A 19,640-nucleotide genomic window follows, 5' to 3' on the forward strand; every position below is an offset into this window, starting at 1 on the left:
TCTCTAGCACGTCAGTGGCTCACACCTGGCAGTGTCTCCCGAGTTCAACACGTGGCTCCCGACAAGGTACGCTGAACGCTGTGTGCGGAGTCATTGGATTTCCTACCCTCCGCTCAGACGCAGCCCCACCGGCCAGAGGTTGCACGGTCATTTCCCGAGGGCCACTAGACAATGACCCCCCCCGGGCCACCGGCCAGTAGCACTGGCTAGCTCCCGGAGCGCTGTATCCTGCTCTCCACTTGGCCAGAAGCCCAACAGCTCCCAGCAGGGCTTGGCACAGGGTCTCTTCAACGCTCCGGGACCCCTCGGGGGTGTGTGTGTGTGTGTGTGGGGGGGGGGGGCAGGTAAAGCCAGGAGCAAGTTATTAACCATCCCAGATGCAGATTAGCATTGGGAACGGTCACTAAATCCAACCCCTCCTGTTTGTCCTGGCACAAGGATCCTGCCCAGGGCATGCTGCTAACAGGCACTGCTCAGCACGGCCTCTATCGCACCACTGCACTGCCCTCGCCCTCACCCCACTTCCACCCTGTAACCTCCCCAGGGGGCCGGATTGCTACCTCCAGCAGTTGCCTCTAGGGAGCAAATTCCTTGAGGAACTTCCACTCCAGGTGGCCACTTAGCAAAAGAAAGAAAAGCACCCGCGAACAGCCCCACCCTGGAAGGCGCAGACACGTGGGTGCGGTCAGTATTCCCTCCCCTGCTAGCTTAGCATGGCTACATTAGAAACGGGGGCCAGGAGATTTTGGGTACCCAATTGGAGCCGACTGAAAAGGGCCGGATTCCCAGAGAGTGGGTGCTCTGCCCTGTCTGAAAAGCAGGTGTCAAGTGGGGCCCCCAGAACCACCAGCCACTTTCAAAAAATCTCCCCCCGCCCATGACACTGCACCTCATATTCATATTACTAGGATATGGTTATAGCATAATTATGAGGCATTTCATGCAAGATAAGTCGTGTGAGGTGCCATTGGAAAAGTGATGATTTGCTGAAGTGGATTATCCTATTTGTGTGCAGGTGTCATTTTTGTCTCTGAAGTTACGGATATTGACTATGGCTCTGTACTTCAAATGTAGTTATGCCTGGGTGACGCCCACTCGGCAAGATGTTTTCAGTCTAGAGAGCTGGTTGGGAAGGGCCCAGTCAGGGCAATGAGCTGCTAGGGAGAACAATAGGCCTCAGGAGAAGCCTATCTCCTACCTGGGGAACCTTCCTGAGAACACGACACGCAGCCTGTGAGTAATGGCTGCCATGCCTCTACGAGGACATGTGACCAGGCCACATGATGCTGGACTCCATCTTGGGATGTCAGTATTTTCCCCACAGTCTGGTCAGGGAACAAAGCTTTGAAACAAAGGGTTCCCGCCATATGCTAAAGCTACATAAGGCAGCGAGTGACATCAGCTGGGGTTCACAAGAAGACTCCTGGAAACACCCGAGGAACAAGGACTGCACTGGGGGAAGTGCTGGACCCAGGCTAAAGGGATTTCTAGCCTGTGAATGAAACACCTGGGGATTCCATGCTGTAAAGCAAGTGCAGCTTGGCCCTTAAGGACAGGATGACCAGAGAGCAACTGTGAAAAAACGGGACTGGGAGGGGAGGGGGGGGTTTAATAGACGCCTGTATAAGAAAAGTCCTAAAAATGGTCCCTATAAAAACGGGACATCAGGTCACCCTACTTAAGGTTTCTAACCTAGCGACACTGATCCCATGCTCAAGAATGACAGGTCAGTGAAATGGCAAACCCGCTGCCAGATCCAACCCCCTGAGCCCATACGTCTAGTCACATGCCAAAATGATAACAAGTGCGGAGTGGGGGAGAGGGGCAGCTGGCTGGGGCATGGAGGGGCTCCAAAGAAAAAGCACCTTGAGAACCAAGAAGGGGGGAAGCTCTGCTAGCAGCCAGCCTTACCTCTCGCGCAAATATCCGCTCTCTGACCCTCTGATACTCCTCTTCTCTCTCTTCTATTGATTTGCTCCTCCTCCCGTCCTGCAGTGGGATCCTGATCTAGAGTGACAAGCAGAATTGGGCTGGTTAAACGCTGGCTCCACGCACCCTGAGTGTAGCAGCAAGGGAAGGCGATGTGGCACAGCGCCCGGGGTCTGATAACCCGACACGGTCTCTGCCCCAAACGACTGCTGCTGGCAGGAAATGCTCTGGGGTCTTAATTGGCACACGTGTCCGGGTCGAGCAGAACAGCTCTAGAACAGGGTTTAAAAGAGAACTGGATAAATTCATGGCGGTTAAGTCCATTAATGGCTATTAGCCAGGATGGGTAAGGAATGGTGTCCCTGGCCTCTGTCTGTCCTGTCAGAGGATGGAGATGGATGGCAGGAGAGAGATCACTTGATCATTGCCTGTTGGTCCACTCCCTCTGGGGCACCTGGCATTGGCCACTGTCAGCAGACAGGATACTGGGCTAGATGGACCTTTGGTCTGACCCGGTACGGCCATTCTTATGTTTGGATCAGCTGCTTGGAGAGAGATCACAGCTGCAGATGCTGCTTGTGGCTGGAAAGCTCCTCCCCGCTCCTGCACACCCTGCTGCTTGGACTCAAGATCTAGGCCTCATGAGAAGCATAGTAGCAAGGCAGGATCTAAGAAGAAGATGGGAGATTGCACTCCCATGCAACGGCAGTTCTCTGTCCCAAGGAGCTAACCATCTAAAACAAGCATCGAAGCAAGGGCTGAGAACACGTCAAGGGCGCTCCTGGGAGGAGAAGGCTTCAGCAGAGAGGAGCACGAGACGGCTCGTTAGGAAGGATACCTGCGCTGGCGGGAAGGTGAGCAAGGGGAGGGTGGGCTGCAAAAGCAAACTCTGCATGGGGCTATGAAGCAGCAGAGCGGGGCTGCCTGGCATGAGGGATCAGGCTGCAGGAAGCCACCAGTGTGGAGCTCCCAGGAGGCGAGGGGTCCCTGAGCATGGAGGCTGCATCACTCCTCTGAGTGAAGGCTCCCTTCTGGCCAGGGACCAAGGGTCCTTGCTGATTTTATTAGCCCGTGCGCAGCTTACTCGTCTGGCTGCCCTGGCGGGGTGGAGGGGTGACTTTGCAACGGCTCAAGCTCACTGTTCGTCCAGGGGAATTCCTCGCTACTGCACGGCCCTTGGGGGACCTCTAGCACCCTGGGAGCCGAGCCTGCCTGGCAACATGGTGAGGACTGGGGAAAACCCTGGGGGGAGGGGAAAGCATATTAACTCTGAAAGGTCTATCGGGCAATTCACTGGCAAGGCTGTTAACCATTTCACTGCCGATCATTTAATCAAAGGCCTTTTTTTGAATTCAGCTAAAATTGCTGGCGGGTTGAGGTCCAGTTTGCTGCAGAGTGCCTGGGGATTTGCCTTCCATCCACTAGCCCCGTGCTGCTGGAAGAGACAGTGGGGGCCTCTGTGGCAGTTTCCTGGGAGTACAGCTGTGGAGGAAGACAGCACGGACCCAGGAGGGATTTCAAGCTGCCCCCATGCAAGCAGGAACGTCCCCAAACTCACTGATGAAAACACCGACGGGTCCCATTTCCAGGCTACCAAGATGCCAAGAGACACTGAGCAAAGCTCGGCAGTTGCCCCTTCGGCTTTCGGGAAGGGCCTGGACACCTCTCACCCAAACTCACCTGATTATCGTCCCGGTCCATGCTGGCGTCGTCTCGCTTTAGGATGAACCTCTGCGGAAAGTCCACGTTCTTCTCGTCTTTGATGTGCTCGGAGAACCTTTGCTCGGGGCTGCAGGGAGGAAAGACGCCGTCATGAGGGGCAGGCGAAGGTGAACGGGAACCTTCCCTGTGTTCCTCGGCTGCCAGGCAGGCCTGGGGGTGCGAGGCAGAGGAGGTCAGGGCAGAGGTTCCAGGCTGCAAGCCACGGTGCAGGCAGGCTGGGGCATCAGTGCATTCAAGAAAAGGGAAAGCTCCCACCCATGTCTGCACTTGGATTTGGGAGGGTGGATCTCTAGGCTTCCCCCCTCCCCACACCCCTTTAAAGGCCTGTCGGGATGAGGCTGTGAAATATTCCAGGCGTGCTTTGGGGACGGGTTGGGGAGTACGAGGGCGGGGGTTGCTTGGGAGGGGTTTCCCAGCTCTCCCCTCAGCCCCAGGGCTCTCCTTACATCCTGGTGTTGCTGGTCTTGTTGATAATGACGGCTTTCCCAGTTTGGTCAACGTTATGGTCCATGCCGAAGTAGGCAGCTACCCTGTGCAAGAGCATCCGGTGATACGAGGTCATCTGCGGGAACTTCTTGAACTGATTGCTGAGAACAGAAGAGGGGACAGAGCCCTTGTATTCAGACTGCGTCAAACAGACCAGACACAAACAGGGGTCAGCCCAGAAAGACCAGGGCCCCGATTCAACAAAGCATTTAAACACGTGCTTCGGTCTCAGCGACTTCACGCGCCAAAGCAGGGGTGGGATGACTCACGGGCTTAACGCTGCTGAACCGGGACCCAAGGGAAGAAAGACCAGCTGTGTGCCCTGGCCCCGATACACGCTTAACTTTCATCCAGTGCTTCGTGGCTTTGCTGGATTGGGGCCTCAAGTCAGAAGCTGGTTCCAATGGGAGCTGGGTCAAGCATGGAATTCTTTCACCCTGATCTCCTATGTAAAGCCATTTGAGAGCTCCAGATGACAGCTCCCGACTACACCCGCGGGCTGTGTGAAGGGTGGGAGCGCCCCCCGGAGGGATGGGCGCTCAAGTGCTCTGGGCAGGAACGAGAGGGGAGTAGGACAGGTCGAAAAGCAGAGCAAGAGGAAAAACCCTTAGAAAATCCCTGTTATTTCAAATCTGCCAAAACAGGAGCATCTTTAAAATGCGTCCTTCAAACAAACAAAACGGAGACGTCCGGTGTCTGTGCGAGAGACAGTTCAGGGCTGGGCACTGAGTTCTCGCTCTGACCTCCAGACAGGGAGGGCACCAGCACAGACGCCTGCCCCTGCACCCCAGCTCTGCCCTGCAAGGGGCAGCTCTGGGGGCGAGAGGGCAATGGGTCTGCCTTGCCCCCAGGCTTCTCTGCGAATAAGCTCCTGCCAACAGCTGAGCCGGCCTTTGTGACATGGGCCCCGGGAACCGGCCTGGGACCCAGACTCATTTCACACAGTTGGCGCTTTCAGTCACTATGACCTGGTCTGGATTGGAGCAGCAGCTCGTTCCACGCCCAGGAACGGGCCAGGGGCTGGCCTGCAGACCTGTGCTCAATTCCCTGCTCTGCCTTCAATTACCCAACTCACCCGCTGTACAGACAACCCTCTGACCTGGGTTTTCCAGGTGTTTCAAGCCCAGGTGAGCTTACGCGGCTAGGAGGGGGGGTTAGAGTTCGAGTCTGCTTTAACCTGCCCATTTTGCAGTGAGGACAGTGGCTAAGTCTCTCAAGCGTGGATAGTCCTCCAATGCTGCCACCTCCCTCCCTCCCCCAGGGAGTCTCCCCCAAAGGACAGACAAGTTACCCTAGAATTGACACAAGTGACTGGGAAAGAATCCTAGAGCGTCTCAGGACGAAGACTCATGGGATATGCCCCAAGCCTCACCCAAGCAAATGCAGAACCAATGAGGACCCAGCAATTCGGAGAGGGCTTTGCTGTGAGGATGCTCGCACCCAGGCTAGGCTGACCAGGGAGCCAGACATCCAGATTAACTGGGCAGTGAAGACAGACCCTGAAGTGTCTCTGTGCCTTAGTTCCCCACAGGGCCGGCTCTACTGTTTTGGCCGCCCCAAGCAGCGCTCCGAATTGCCGCCGCGGACGGCGGGGGCAGTCCGTGTGTGCCTTTAGGGCAGCACGCGCGTTTCTGCGGCAGCGTCTGTCTTCAGCCGGAAGACAGAAGCTGCCGCCAAATTGCCACCGCCGCGGAAACGCACGGGCTGTCCTAACGGCACACAAACTGCCCCCGCCGTCCGTGGCGGCAATTCAGCGCGCTGCTTGGGGGCAAAAACACACGGACTGCGGCCCCTTGCAGATTGCCGCCCCAAGCACCTGCTTGGAAGGCTGGTGCCTGGAGCCGGCCCTGGTTCCCCATCTGTGAAACTGGGGGAACAGCCCTGCCCTGCCACCCAGGACTGTGGGAGGATAAACAGCCACATTCAATATTGTCAAGTGCTCAGATCCGGTGGCAATGGGAGCCGTAGAGCACGGCAGATGGAACTGGCTGTTTTCAAACCGCTCTCTTATCAGATATGCGTGAGCCTTGTTCTCTTCCCCGTCAGAGTGAGAGCGCCTCCTCCTTCCCAAGTCACCAACCAGCTTTGCTTCATGCAAACTCCATTGGCCACTTACTTGTTATCGCTAATGAATTCCAGAATCTCCTGTTCTAACTTTAGCAGCATCATTCGATCCCTGTCCAGAAAAAGTGGGGAGGAGAAGAATAAACCAATCAATCACATTTCGAAGAGGAGAGAAGAACGCAGCTCGCTTCGAGAATTGCAGATAAACACTCCCTCCACCCCTGAGAAACAGAAAGCGCCTGGCATTAGCAAAGCTCCAGGTTATTAAACACGCAGGCTTCGCCCTCCCTCCGCTGCAGAGTATAAAAAAAAACCATAATCAATGATGAGGCAACTTTTTCTGTTCACGGCGATCCATTGCTGCATGATGACTGTTTCTGGGACCATTAGATCCTTGCGCCAGTGGTGGCCGTACAGATAGAAACGGCTTGTTATTTTTATGCCTAACCAGTGCTTGGCAGTCGGTCTGATATTGTTTATTACGGACATGGTGGCAGGCGCTCTACAGACAGGTCTTTGATAGCTCTTTAGAGGAAGGATTTGAGAGCAATTAAGGCTCCCTTCCTGCCTGTATTCAAACCAATTATTTTTCCTCCCTCAATTTGAATCCATAATGCACAAGCGTGTCTGTTTCACTAGCCTGCAATAATGAAATGACTGCTCCTCCTGCCTGGGTTTATCAACCTTCTACTGGGGGCCAAGTCCCCCTGAACTTCCAGATGTGAAACCCACCACCAGGGGGGTTGCGATTTCTGACAGCCCCCCCCCCCTGCATTTTGTCTGCAGTCATGCAAACCCTTCCCTTAATCCAGGGGTGGCCAACCTGAGCCTGAGAAGGAGCCAGAACTTACCAATGTACATTGCCAAAGAGCCACAGTCATACGTCAGCAGCCCCCCATCAGCTCCCCACCTCCAGCCCCCAGCGCCTTCCCCTCCCCCCATGCCGCCCGCTTGCTGTGATCAGCTGTTTTGCATGTGCAGGAGGCTGGGGGGGGGGCAGGAGGGAGGGCACAGCACGTTCGGGGGAAGGGACAGGGGCTTTGGGGGAAGGGGTGGAGTGGGGGCAGGGCCTGTGGCAGAGCCAGGGGTTGAGCAGGGAGCAACCCCCCCTCCCCCCGGCACATTGGAAAATTGGTGTCTGTAGCTCCAGTCCCAGAGTCTGCACCTGTACAAGGAGCCGCATATTAACCTCTGAAGAGCTACATGTGGCTCCGAAGCCACAGGTTGGCCACCCCTGCCTTAATCCCTGGAGTGTGGCGCATCGGTCAACAGCATCTTCCTCCCTCCGCTCAATCAACCGGTGGTTTTACCATCTTGCGACCTACCTTGGATTTTTTTTCAGTGTATTTACTAAAAATTCATGCAAATCTATTCCAGTGGAGTCTGTGTATTCTTGGCTGGAATCTGAAACAACAACAGAACAGATTAAGGGAAGCGTCCTGTCTTTTTCTTCAGAGCGTATTCAGCGCCTAGGACTGCTGGTCCTGATCCAGGACTGGGGCGTCTAAGTGCTACGGAAACACAATTCTCCCTAGACCAGGCAGCACAAATGGGAAGTGATGGGATTCCTGGGGCTCAATGTCACGGCCAGCGCGAGTGCGCACAAAGCCACTGAAGTCAATGGAGCAGACTCTGCTTAGAGCGAGAGAAATTAGCCCTAGATGATCAGTTTAAAGATTCTTACTACTAGCCGTTGTCACGGAGTGTGGGGGAGTCAGGGCCCTGCACCTCCCACTTCCTGCGATTCACCGTGGATTCACCGTGACTCTCAGCCAGCCAGTAAAACAGAAGGTTTATTAGATGACAGGAACACAGTCAAAGCAGAGCTTGTAGGTACAGAAAACAGGACCCACTCAGTCAGGTCCATCTTGGTGGGCAGGGAGCCCAGACTCTGGTGCTGGGGCTCCCTCCGTTTCCCTAGCCAACACTAAACTGAAACTCTCCAGCCCCTCCTCTGGATTTTCTCTCTTTCCCCGCCAGGAGGCCACCTGATCTCTTTGTTCTCCAACACCCTCAGTTGGCACCTTGCAGGGGAGGGGCCCAGGCCATCAGTGGCCAGGAGACAGGATGTCCCATTGTCTGTGCAGACCACATCACCCCTGCCCTCTAGGGCTCTGCAACAATCATACACCCTTATCCCACCACCTAGATACTTAAGAAATGCATAGGGGAAACTGAGGCACACACACAGTATTCAGAGAAAACATTAAGAACATTCCCACTTTGTCACAGCCGTTCAAAAGGAAGGGAGACTGATTTTGTGATTACAGCACTTGACAGGGACCCGGAACACCTGGGTTCAATTCCTGGCTCTGTCACACACTCCTTCCACGATCGTGAGCAAATCACAGAATTGCTCTGTGCCTCAGTTTCCCTAGCTGTAACATGGAGGGGGTGATAGTTCCCTAAACCCCAAGGGCAGTGGGAAGATTAAAACATGAATACACATCAGATGATCTGGTCACCGGGGCCCTATAAGAACCCACAAAGACCCAGAATAAAACAGTTTGCAAAGCATTGCAAACAACAATTAGAGAAGGGAACGGGGAACGTTTTCATTCTAAAAATCTATTTAATATTCAGAGAAATAAAAATCTTCATGCAAAAGTTAAGGAGGCTGAAAAGAAATCTGCAACAGCCCGATGTTCTCAGTGCCTCCCCCTGCTACACTGTTAAACAGGTCACCCCCCTGGGCAGTGCTAGTGGGATGCCCTCTAGTGCCCAAACGTGGACGCTTAGAAGCCTTCCACGTGAATGACTTTTGTATCCTAGACCTCAGAGGTCACTTCACCATGAATATCCTTCTTTAAAGTGGTAGCAGAAAAGCCGTACAGGACATTTTACCTGCCCCAACACAGTGGAACTGGCAGAAGAGCGACTCTCCGCGACAGGTTTTCAGGTATGATTTGCTCTCTGGATGCAAATTTTAAACTTTACTCTTTCAACCACTTTTATGTCCCGAAATTTAAAAAAAGGGATTGGTATAAAGCCTCTGGGTTGGACGTCTCCCAAACCCCCTCTACAGCCCCGTCTCTATTGGTGAGTTTCACAAAGAGAAACTGAAAGCAGGAACTCCCCCAGGGTGGGGTTGTTTGTAGCTGTATCATTCAAAAACATCCAGATCTCCAAGACCATGAAAGGAAGCCACATGTCACAGCGTCATAGAAACGTCGGCTGGATGGGACCTTGAGGTGTCCGCTAGTCCAGCCCTCCGTGCTGAAGCAAGAGTTACTACTCCATCCTGCACTGGGGTGTCCGGTAGAACACATTCCAGTTGACAGGAATGCACCCCCCTGCAAATGACGTTATAACAAAACCCCAAAGGACCGTGCCAGTTAACGGAGATCAGCCTCCCTGCACCAACGGCTGAGTCCCGGCTGTCCGAACCCAGGAAACAGGCTTCTGAAGCCGCACGTCAGTGCACTAACCTCTAGAGAGCATTTTCCTTGGTGCCTTCTCCTTATTCTTGTCTTTTTCCTCTTTCTCGGGCCCATCTTTTGTAGACTTCTCCTCTTCCTTGTCCGAGGGGCAACTGACATGCAACTGAATAATGTCCTAGAAATAAGCAAACAGCGCTTTGTTGAGCTCAACGTCCCCAGACGTGTCCTTGTGGCTCTTCGGATTCCACGCATGGCGGCTGGCATGAGCAGCATCAAGGAACGCGTACTTGATAGCTAAGTCACAGAATCACAGGACGGGGGGGACCTCGATGGTCATCTAGTCCAGTCCCCTGCACTCATGGTAGGACTATGTATTACCCAGACCATCCCTGACAGGTGTTTGTCCAACCTGCTCTTAAAAATCTCCGATGACGGAGATTCCACAACCTCCCTCGGCAATTTATTCCAGGGCTTAACCACCCTGACAGTCAGGCAGTTTTTCCTAATGTCCAACCTAAGCCTCCCTTGCTGCAATTTAAGCCCATTGCTTCTTGTCCTATCCTCAGAGGTTATGGAGAACATTTTTTTCTCCCTCCTCCTTGTAACGACCTTTTATGTACTTGAAAACTCTTACGTCCCCTCTCAGTCTTCGCTTCTCCAGACTAAACAAACCCTTTTTCAATCTTCCCTCCTAGCTCATGTTTTCTAGACCTTTCATCATTTTTGTTGCTCTCCTCTGGACTTCGTCCAATTTGTTCACATCTTTCCTAAAATGTGGCGCCCAGAAGTGGACACAATGCTCCAGCTGAGGCCTAATTAGCGCGGAGTGGAGCGGGAGAATGACTTCTCCTGTCTTGCTTACAGCACTCCTGCTAATGCATCCCAGAATGGTGTTTGCTTTTTTGGCAACAGCGTTACACTGTGCACTCATATTTAGCTTTCCCCCAGATCCCGTTCCGCAGTACTCCTTCCTAGGCCGTCATTTCCCCGTTTGTATGTGTGCAACTGATTGTTCCTCCCTAAGGGGAGCACTTTGCATTTGTCCTTATTGAAGTTCATCCTATTTACCTCAGACCCTTTCTCCAGATCATTCTGAATTTTAATCCTCTCCTCCAAAGCACTTACAACCTCTCCCAGCTTGGTATCATCCACAACCGTTATCTAGGCCATTACCTAAATCACTGATGAAGATATTGAACAGAACCGGACTCAGCACTGATCCCTGCGGGACCCGACTCGATATGCTGCACTTGGATTCATGTTTGTCTGGGGAGGGCAGTTAAGTTGTTACTTACGATGCCTTTGTACACCAAGCAAATGGCTTGTCTTTATCAGCCAGCTCGTGTGAGTAGAAATAGCAGGATAGTCCCGGTAGGATGGGTAGCTGCAGTGAAGGCACGACGCCCCGGTTTCGGGTGGCTTTGTACTTGGCACAGCTCAGCTGTGCTTCTGCTGCCACTTCCTATGCTGCCGTGGCTACAGTGCTATTTATACCAGCGAGTGCAAGAACGTGCCGACGAGCCAGAGAATCGCACCCCTAGCTTGTACTGTGACGCGACCTAGGAAACGGCGCCATTGCTGGGAGCGGTTCTCCCTTGGACCAGCACTGAAAAAGAGTGCTCCCGTTTTATGATCTGGATAAAGCGTGGCCTACCTGGGCTTCCAAGGGCCCATCCACAAAGGGGCTGCAGGATTCTTCACACACTGCCAGGCTCCTGACCAGTTTGAGCTTCGAATTAGACTGAAATACAAAGAAACACCACATGCTTCTCAAGCGCACTTTGACGTGCGACTAAGCTGCTCACTTCATCAGCGCCCATTAAACTGCTGCCTTCACAATGACATGCCGGCTCCAATGCAAATTCTCCGAGCCAGCAGTAACACATGCAAAAGCAGAGGTTTGGGGGTGTGAGGGCAACAAATTACTCTTTTCTAGAGACCTTAATTGAGACTGACCCCACCACACTTGAGGCGAAAGGCTATTGTGCTAATCCACCGTACCACTTAGCCGCTGTTAGCATGAAATCTCGCCAAGCAGTTACACAGCCTGCTTCCGCCTCTGCAAGCCCACATACCAAATAACCTGCCAAGTGTTAAACCCTGAACAAGGGGCAACCCTGAAACTGACCACGTCTTTCGCAGCAGGGAGTGATGTTTCTGCTTTCCTTGGTTTAACTAAACAGCTGCCATCCCATTTCCACCGTACCTGCCGGCTCGACAACTTCGGGTTCAAAGTAACGCTTTTATAACGCTTCGGACTCTCATCCCAAAACATGTCAAGCAACCACCTGAGATCCTGGAGAGCTCCGGCTCTGGGGAGCAGGGCTGAGCATAGCATGGGCTCTCCCCCACCGTGGGAGGGGGTCACCGGAGCACCAGCCTTCCTGGCTGCTGGATACATTCCCAGATTAAGGCCAGACGAGACCATTAGATCATGTTGTCTGACCGCCACGCAGGGTACTAATGAAGAAAGAGGGGTGCCATTGGGCAGATTATTCCAGTCCTGTTGCTTTGAATTAACCATCCTAAGGCCAGACGGGACCACCCTGATCATCTAGTGTGACCTCCTGTGTAACATGGGCCCTGGGACCTCCCTGAAATCACCCGCTCAAACTACAGCATCTCCTTTAGAAAAACATTCAATCTTTATGGAAAAGTTGCCAGTGACCGAGAGTCTGCCACAGCCCTTAGGAAGTCATTCCAATGGTTCGTTACCCTCACTGCTAAAAACCTACGCCTTGTTTCCAGTCGGAATTTGTTTAGCTTCGAATTCCAGCCACTGGATTTTGTTAGGCCTTTGTCTGCTAAATAAAGGGAGTGGAGCAGGAAATAGATTAAAATCATATGTGATAGGCCGGCTTGTGCCACAATAGTCTCTGAAGAGGAGGGGAAAATAGGTGTAACTAGATGGCTGCAAAACATTATTTTCCACTTATATTTTTCACTCTTATTTTAACTGGGTGAAAATTCACTCCTCCGCTGGGTCAATTGGTAGGTGAACGTCCTTAGTTGGGCAGAACACAGATGTATCCAGGTAAACAGCCACCCCACCAACTAATCGGACAAGCAAATTCCCTTCTGGAGTTTCATAGCCACAGGACTCCGTGGAGGGCACAGACCTAGCTCTGAGAGCGCAGAACAGCCCAGTGGCTTGTCAGGGTCCCTGGGGCTTGAGCACAGGCTGTCAGTGTAATAAGAGAGAGCAAAACAGGCCAGCGAGGTGTCCAAACGGCTGCTGCGCTTGGCTCGAGGAGGCGGGGAGAGGATAGCTGGGGAACTGGTTTAATGGCCGTTTCCAGAAGCGCTAACTGGAGGATCATGGAGTTCTGGGGTCAGTGTGGGACTCAAACCCTCTTTCCCTAGTCAGTGCTCCCACAGAAGGCAGGCCGGGAGGGGGGAGAAGGGGGAAGGTCTCCTACCTTGGCTCTTTTTCTGGCGTGCCCATGATTTGAAGTCCGCCTCTGTGGAGAGAGGAAAGAGAAAGTGAGAGGTTTAATCTGAACCTACGCCATGCTGTATAAACCGGTTTGCTACAGTGACACACCACAGGGCCGCCCAAACCCCACCGCGTGCGCAGCACGTTCCAGGCCAAACCGCTCTGGTGGCAACAGAAGCAAGCGGATCCAAAAGGAGGCAGCGCAAATGGTCGCGCACAGCCGCCTGTCAGACCCGAAGAGGCAAACATTCGCAGAGGAATCAGCCGACGGGCGCAGACCCCTGGTCCATCTAGCGCAGTTAAGTATGCCCATCTCCGCCAGTGCACGGCACCTGGTGCTTCAGAGGAAGGTGCAAAAAAAAAAAAAAACCCGGTAGCAGGTGTGGGATAATCTGCCCCCACTTCAGGTCTAATCCTGGTCTCTAATAATTAGAGATTATTTTAAACCCTGAAGCACAAGGTTAATCTCCCTTCACAAATTTGTCATCGTGAATTATAAAGCCAATTGAAGCTCTTTGGGACCTGGGTAGGCCTGATCACCAGGCCCCAGCCGAAGACTGAACAGGAGCAGGAAATGAAAGGTCGTAAATCCAGCCTGTCCGCGGCCCCCTCCTCGCCCCAGCCCGGAGTCTGAAACTTGCACATGGCAGATGTTTAGCGCCGGCTTCTTCTAGCACCCCAGGAGCAGAACAACTTTCCTGCTGAGAGATGGTTGAATGAGATATTCCACGGAGAGACGAGAGGAGTATTATGACTGGCTGCCGCGCGGCAGGATATGAAAGAGACAAGGTGGGTGAAGTAATTTCTTTTATTGGACCAACATCTCATTCACCAACAGACATCGGCCCAATAAAAGATATTGCCTCTCCCACCTTGTCTTCCCAGTGTAATAATGAAACATTAGTTACTCGCGCTGGGGAGTGGGTATGTGTATGCGACGGGGCCGGCTGGAGTGGAGACAATACCCTCTTTATAGTTCACCCTCAACAGATGTGAAGTCTGGCCTATGAAGAACTAGCCTTTCAGAACCCGCCACCTGCCGCAGCCCTCGGAAGCAGAGACACACACAGAAGAGAGGTGCAAGAAGCGGATGTTAACATTTCCCCATCGTACGCACAGCAAGTTCCCAGGAAGCGCCCGGATTGATTTGTCATTGAAATGACGCAGGTCTGAGAAGTCAGCACGAGGATTCCGGCCCCTACCTCGCTAAGCCAGGACAGTTAGACGGGGACGTACCGCCTAAGTCTGCCTGGGAAGGTTTCCTTCCTAGAAGAGCTTTTCTCAGCGTAACAACCCAAATCTCCGATAAAAGTCGACGCCCCTCATTCTGCTTCGGCACCGTACTGCGTCTGTCTGATGCCAGCTTGAAGGAGAACGGCTGCAAAGCGATAAGAGGATTGCAGGCCGCCGGGACAGAGAGGTGGGGTCTAGCAAACGCTCTCCAAACCACTCCCAAACTCAGACCACAGGCCATGAGATAACTTTGCTACAGAGCTTCGTGCAAGAAGATTCTCTGGAGAGGGATCACTTAGTGCTCACCATCTCTTCAGGGAAGCCAGGGAGCTCTCACTCCTTTCTGTCCACTACGCTCCCACTGCAGGTTTCCCTCCACTGGCTCCCACAGCCAGGAGTGGAGTCTGGAGTCTCCTGCAGACCTAAATTGTCCGGGCTCAGGGGAGGACCCTTCTGGTGTCGACTGTGCATGTGCTTTCTGGTGACGCTCCCGTTTCACTCACCGTTTAGCAGCCAGGGCTGTGGTTGGGATCAAAAGTCTGTCAATTTACCGCCTCGGGCTTTCGCCAGACCACAGCACATGGTCTGTCCTCTACAGAAAGATCCCGAGTCCAAAAAGTAACCACGAAAACCCTTCGCATCGTTCATGGAAATGTGCAAACGGTGACTCGGGAGCAGCTGCTGGGGAGGGACAGGCTGGGAAATCGAGGAGAAAAGTCTTTTCCCTGCCCAGCCCAGCCTCCCAGAGCATCACTCAGGATAGCATGAAATGCAGAGCTCCGCAACACTTCAGAACCAGCGTCTTTAGGTGGCGCAAAAAACAAGGCTTCAGGAGCTCGGACACTGTCTCGTCATTTCCCTGTCTGTCTGCATCCATCTGTTGTCTCTTGTCTTACACGTAGATTGTCAGCTCTTTGGGGCAGAGGCTGTTTTTTTGTCCTGTGTTTGTACAGCGCCTGGCACAGTCGGGTCGTGGACCATGCCTGGGGCTCCCAAAGACTCCGATACGTGCAGCAAATCAGGTTGTCAGCACAGGGGGGCACACAGGCCAGGTCTGAGCCTTCTCACTCAAGTCAGAGAAGCCGGGTGCCTTTCACCATCTAGACAGATCCCTTTACGACAAGTTTCAGCAGCACCCACTGTCACAAGCAGCCCCCTCTGCACTTCTCCAGCCGGGTCATGGGGGCACGTCTCAGTGCTCTGCAAACCTGCAGGAAGCCTCACGACCCCCCAGGAAGCAGTGAGGCAATATCGCCACCTCCACTGCAGTCACGGGCCCACCGAGGGAAGGCTCGGAGCTCGACTGTCAGAGCACCCTCATCCCCTCTGCAAATCGGCTCTGCCCTCAGGTCACCCCCACACACACTGCTCCTTTCGCAGGCCTCGTCTCCAAACGGTGGTATTTTATTTGGCGGTTTTACTTTTCCTCTCTTAATATCAGCTGCAGCCGTGGCTTCTCATTGCGGTACCCTCCTGCGATCTGACGCAGCCGAAGCTCTCCTCTTGCAGAGCAGCTCGGTGATGAGGTCTCGTAAAGAAGCCTACCATCTGCCTGGCGCTGGGCGCTCCCAAGTCGCGAGAGCTGACGGAGCGCGCTCGGTTGCGACGGCTCCCGGAGGCGGAAACCTGCAGCAAATGCCATCTGACACGTGTACTGATGCATTCATCTCCATGTCAGAAGCCTCGCAGCGGAGCTCGTGACCAGGCTCGCAGGGCCCGCTTATAGACAGCACGGCTCGCAGCTCGGCGGGACCATGGGGCTCAGCCGGGCCGCTGGCACTGAGGGGGAGCTGTGCTGAGTGGAGTGGGGACTTTCCCTGAAGGCGCAAGACAGACAAATTCCTTTAAAAATGAGTTGGCTGGGAGCTGCCAGACGAGACGCCCCTCTGCAAGGAGCTCTGTCCTCTCAGCCAAAGTCCAAGCCTAGAAAAGCTAACGAGTCAGTTAACGAGCAAACGCCCGCTAAACCCAGAGGTGAAGGGAATGGCCAAAGGGCTCAGCGCCCTTTCCACAGGCTGACCCCTGCTGCAAGGGCTGATCCCGTCAGAGATGCCACAACTCCACTCAGCAGGACCACAAGGAGCAGAGTGGCGAGAGGTACCGGAGGTTGGGACAGGGTTATTGGAAGCAGTGGGACAAGCCGAGGGCCGGGTGAGCTCTGAGCAGGGGCCCAAGACAGGCAATGGCTCAACCTGCTGCCATAGCAATCAAGGGGAAATGAATCACAGTGGCGGGGTGTCAACTGTTGCTGCCTCATTTGGAGCTGGACAAACCCCCTCCTACCCCATTCATCTTAAAGTGGCGGCGTCCTGGCCTATTTCTGCACAGCGATGGCGCTTGTCTGCCAGTTTATATAGGAAATCTAGCGCCAGGCACTGGATTTCAAGCGCAGAATCACGCCGTGTATCATCCCAAACACGTTACGATCACAGCGACTACCATCCAGCAGCAAGGCCAGTGTTCCCCCCCTTCAGTGTGAAGTACAACGGAAGCACCTTCAAGTGGAACTTTACCACAAATCGCCGTGTTTCACACACAGATGGATGCAGCTTCAGCAAGATCCATTTTGGGATCTTTCCAAACCTTCCCTTCCGTGCCAACCTCGCAAGCCTGTTCTGAGAAAGCTGGAGTCTATACCCTGGTGCCTTTCTCAACGTGCTTGACAAGTCCACGCTCTAGGTCAGCTGGTGCCAGTCGGTCTGTATCTCAGTAGTGCCTAGAGACCACAACTGTGGTCGGGCCCCATTGTGCTAGGCATTGTATGGGGCACAAAGTAAGAGACAAGTCCTGCCCCGAAGAGCTTACAGGCTAAGTAGACATAAGACAGGAGAAAGAGGCACAGAGAGGGGACATGACTTGGTGGTTACTCCAGTGGTTTCGCTGAAGCTATGCTGATTTCCACAAGCTGAGGATCTCACCCACTTCCTGCAAGAGGGTTGGCTTGTTAAAGAAAACACCGAGATGATACAATTCAGCTCAAAACTTGGGTTCCTCCCTGAGGACTGCTCAGCCCACACACAATATCCTCTCTGTCTCTCTACAGAGCCACTCCCTCTTTCCTTACACCCATCTGGGTAGGATACTGAACCACCCACCTCAGCGAGACAGCAAAACCCGCATAACCCTTTCCAGGCAGGATCTCCCCGCTAACTAGGTGGGTGTTTCATGCAAACATTTCCAGCCTTTGCAAAAGCGTCAAATAGTATGGGTGGCTAGTGGGGTGCAATGGGAACCTCCACAAATTGGGCCAGTTTGCCATTGCCTCTCGTAATGGTAACGTTGGGACTGCAGGATGAAAAGGTGCCATGTGCTTACCTGAGACTCCTGCCGTACATTGGCCTCCTCCCCTTCCTTCTCAACCTCTTCCTTGCTCGGTGACCTGGATACAAATTTGTTTTTGTTCACAGATTCCTCCACCAGCTTTTTTTCCGACTCTTTCATTATTTCCAGGGTCTCTTGCGTCGTGTTGCTGTTAGACATCTTCAGTGCAATGCAGTGTAGCGATGGGCACCTGCAGGAAGAGAGGAGATGGGGCAGAGAGAGAGGAGTCAGGATGACCGGAGACATTCAGTTCACAGCTTGGCCTCCTGCACAATTCGCTCCCAATTTGCCCTGTGGGATGGCCCTGCTCCCTCCTTAGCCCAAATGCCCACAGGGACATCCCTACGATACTTCCCATGCAGCGATTCCCCTCGGTGCAAGTAAGAGCACCCGGGATTCATGCCCAACTTCCTGTCGCCAGCTGGTTCCCCACCCCCACCCTCCTCTCGGATGCAGTCCCATTTTGCCAACAGCATGCTCAAGCCAGAAACTTGCCGACTGCTGTCGAGCAGAAGCTACGGGGTTCTCTCTGTAACTGGAGGCGGGCTCGAATTAAGACAATCCTGGGCATGCCTAGGGGCACTTCCAAGCCCAACCCCTCATCTGTGGCTCGTGCCCCACCCTCATTCCGTGGCTCTGCCCCCGCACCCCTCCATCATGTAATAGCAGCAGCAGGGGCCAGACACACATCTATTGTCTTCTAAACTGGTAAGGAGCCCAATCCCACCACTCCAGACCTCTAGGCAGACTAAGCTCTGCCCCAGAGGAAGGACTCCACCTCCACCCATCCAAGCAGAGGGCTGTGGGGCAGGGATCCCTGCCGACACCACCCAGCAGAGCTACGATGGGGTGATGGCAGAGAAGGTGCGCCCCCCCCCCCCCCCCCCGAGCCTCATCTGCTGAGGCAGCGTCCCCCACAGCAGCGGGTTTGAATGAAAGCTAAGATGCTGATGTAACCACATGATTCCAGGTGGCCGGGCCTGTAGTGCTTAAATCTTAATCCAGCACTGACTGGAGGCATGAATCCCTTGACGTCCAGAGGATCACCCTTAGAGGGCCTCCAATACACACAATCCAGCTCAGTCCACCCAGACACGCACCACCTATGCTGTGGAACACGGTAATCGGCGCTAGGCAAACCGGCTTTATTTCACTCAGCGCCATTTGCTGCAGCGATTCCCTGAAGGCGCAAACACACTTTCGACAGACGTGTCATTTTGCTGGCTACTTCACAAGGTGCACTGAGGGTAAACTGAAATGCCGCTAATGCAAAGCACACCCCATGGCCTCGTGGATAGGGAGTGGGACGCAGGAGACCTCGATTCAATTCCTGTCTCTCACTGGCCTGTTGGGTGAGTCACTTAAAAATCACTTCATCGCCCCGTGCCTCAGTTTCCCCCTCTGTAAAACAGGGACAATGATACTCATCTTCTTTGTAAAGTGCTTTGCGAGCTATGGACCAAAAGAGCCAGGTGCGATTATTAGTATTAATATATTGTTAGGTGGAGATTTACTTTTCCTGCCTGCTTAACCTTTCTCAAGGGATCAGTTCAGAAAGTCGGCTCTGAACTTGCAGTTTGGAAGAGACCAGAGGCAGCAAGGGCAGGGCCCATTGTATTCCAAATCCATGTCGCCCCCTTTCCTGCAGAATTTGCTACAGACGCTTTTGATTGACAACATGCAGACAGCCTGAAGCAACAGAACTGACGGAAGAGTGTAATGCTTCCAGTCATCAAAGTAGATGTTAACTCTGAAACCTAATAACAATTTAAGTCAACTTTGTTAAATGGGTAGGTAATGATGCTTCAGAGCAAATAACCTGAACAGGCTTCGTCTAAATTTGGGGGTGGATAAATCACCCACGAAGGACGACAATGCTTCTGAAATATTGTGGCTACATTTGCAGTATACAGCCTGATATCTGTCTACTGATATACTGGAAGGGGATATACAAATGGGAATGCTGGCTTAAAAGGCACAGAACATGTCTGCACTGGGACTGAGACTGCTTGAATACAAAAAGCCTACATTTAAAACCTAAAGAAGAGCTCTGTGTAGCTAGAAGGGTG

General features: G+C 53.3%; 1 protein-coding gene across 2 annotated transcripts in view; it reads right to left on the minus strand.

The window, feature by feature from the left end:
- Positions 1-339: 339 nt before the first annotated feature.
- The window catches only part of LOC135978989 (R3H domain-containing protein 2-like), a 38,222-nt gene continuing 18,921 nt past the window's right edge, over positions 340-19,640 (minus strand). For both annotated transcript variants that reach the window (XM_065579651.1, XM_065579650.1), the window contains exons 2-10: positions 17,566-17,761; positions 13,001-13,042; positions 11,236-11,322; positions 9,630-9,756; positions 7,527-7,605; positions 6,254-6,313; positions 4,098-4,238; positions 3,610-3,718; positions 340-2,007 (exon numbers count right to left, since the gene is read on the minus strand). In XM_065579651.1, coding sequence (XP_065435723.1) covers positions 1,783-2,007; positions 3,610-3,718; positions 4,098-4,238; positions 6,254-6,313; positions 7,527-7,605; positions 9,630-9,756; positions 11,236-11,322; positions 13,001-13,042; positions 17,566-17,730 — 1,035 coding nt within the window. In that variant the 5' untranslated portion in view covers positions 17,731-17,761 and the 3' untranslated portion in view covers positions 340-1,782. The remainder of the gene's footprint in view (positions 2,008-3,609; positions 3,719-4,097; positions 4,239-6,253; positions 6,314-7,526; positions 7,606-9,629; positions 9,757-11,235; positions 11,323-13,000; positions 13,043-17,565; positions 17,762-19,640) is intronic.

Source organism: Chrysemys picta, unplaced genomic scaffold (assembly GCF_011386835.1).
Source record: "Chrysemys picta bellii isolate R12L10 unplaced genomic scaffold, ASM1138683v2 scaf597, whole genome shotgun sequence".
NCBI classification, from domain to species: domain Eukaryota; kingdom Metazoa; phylum Chordata; order Testudines; family Emydidae; genus Chrysemys; species Chrysemys picta.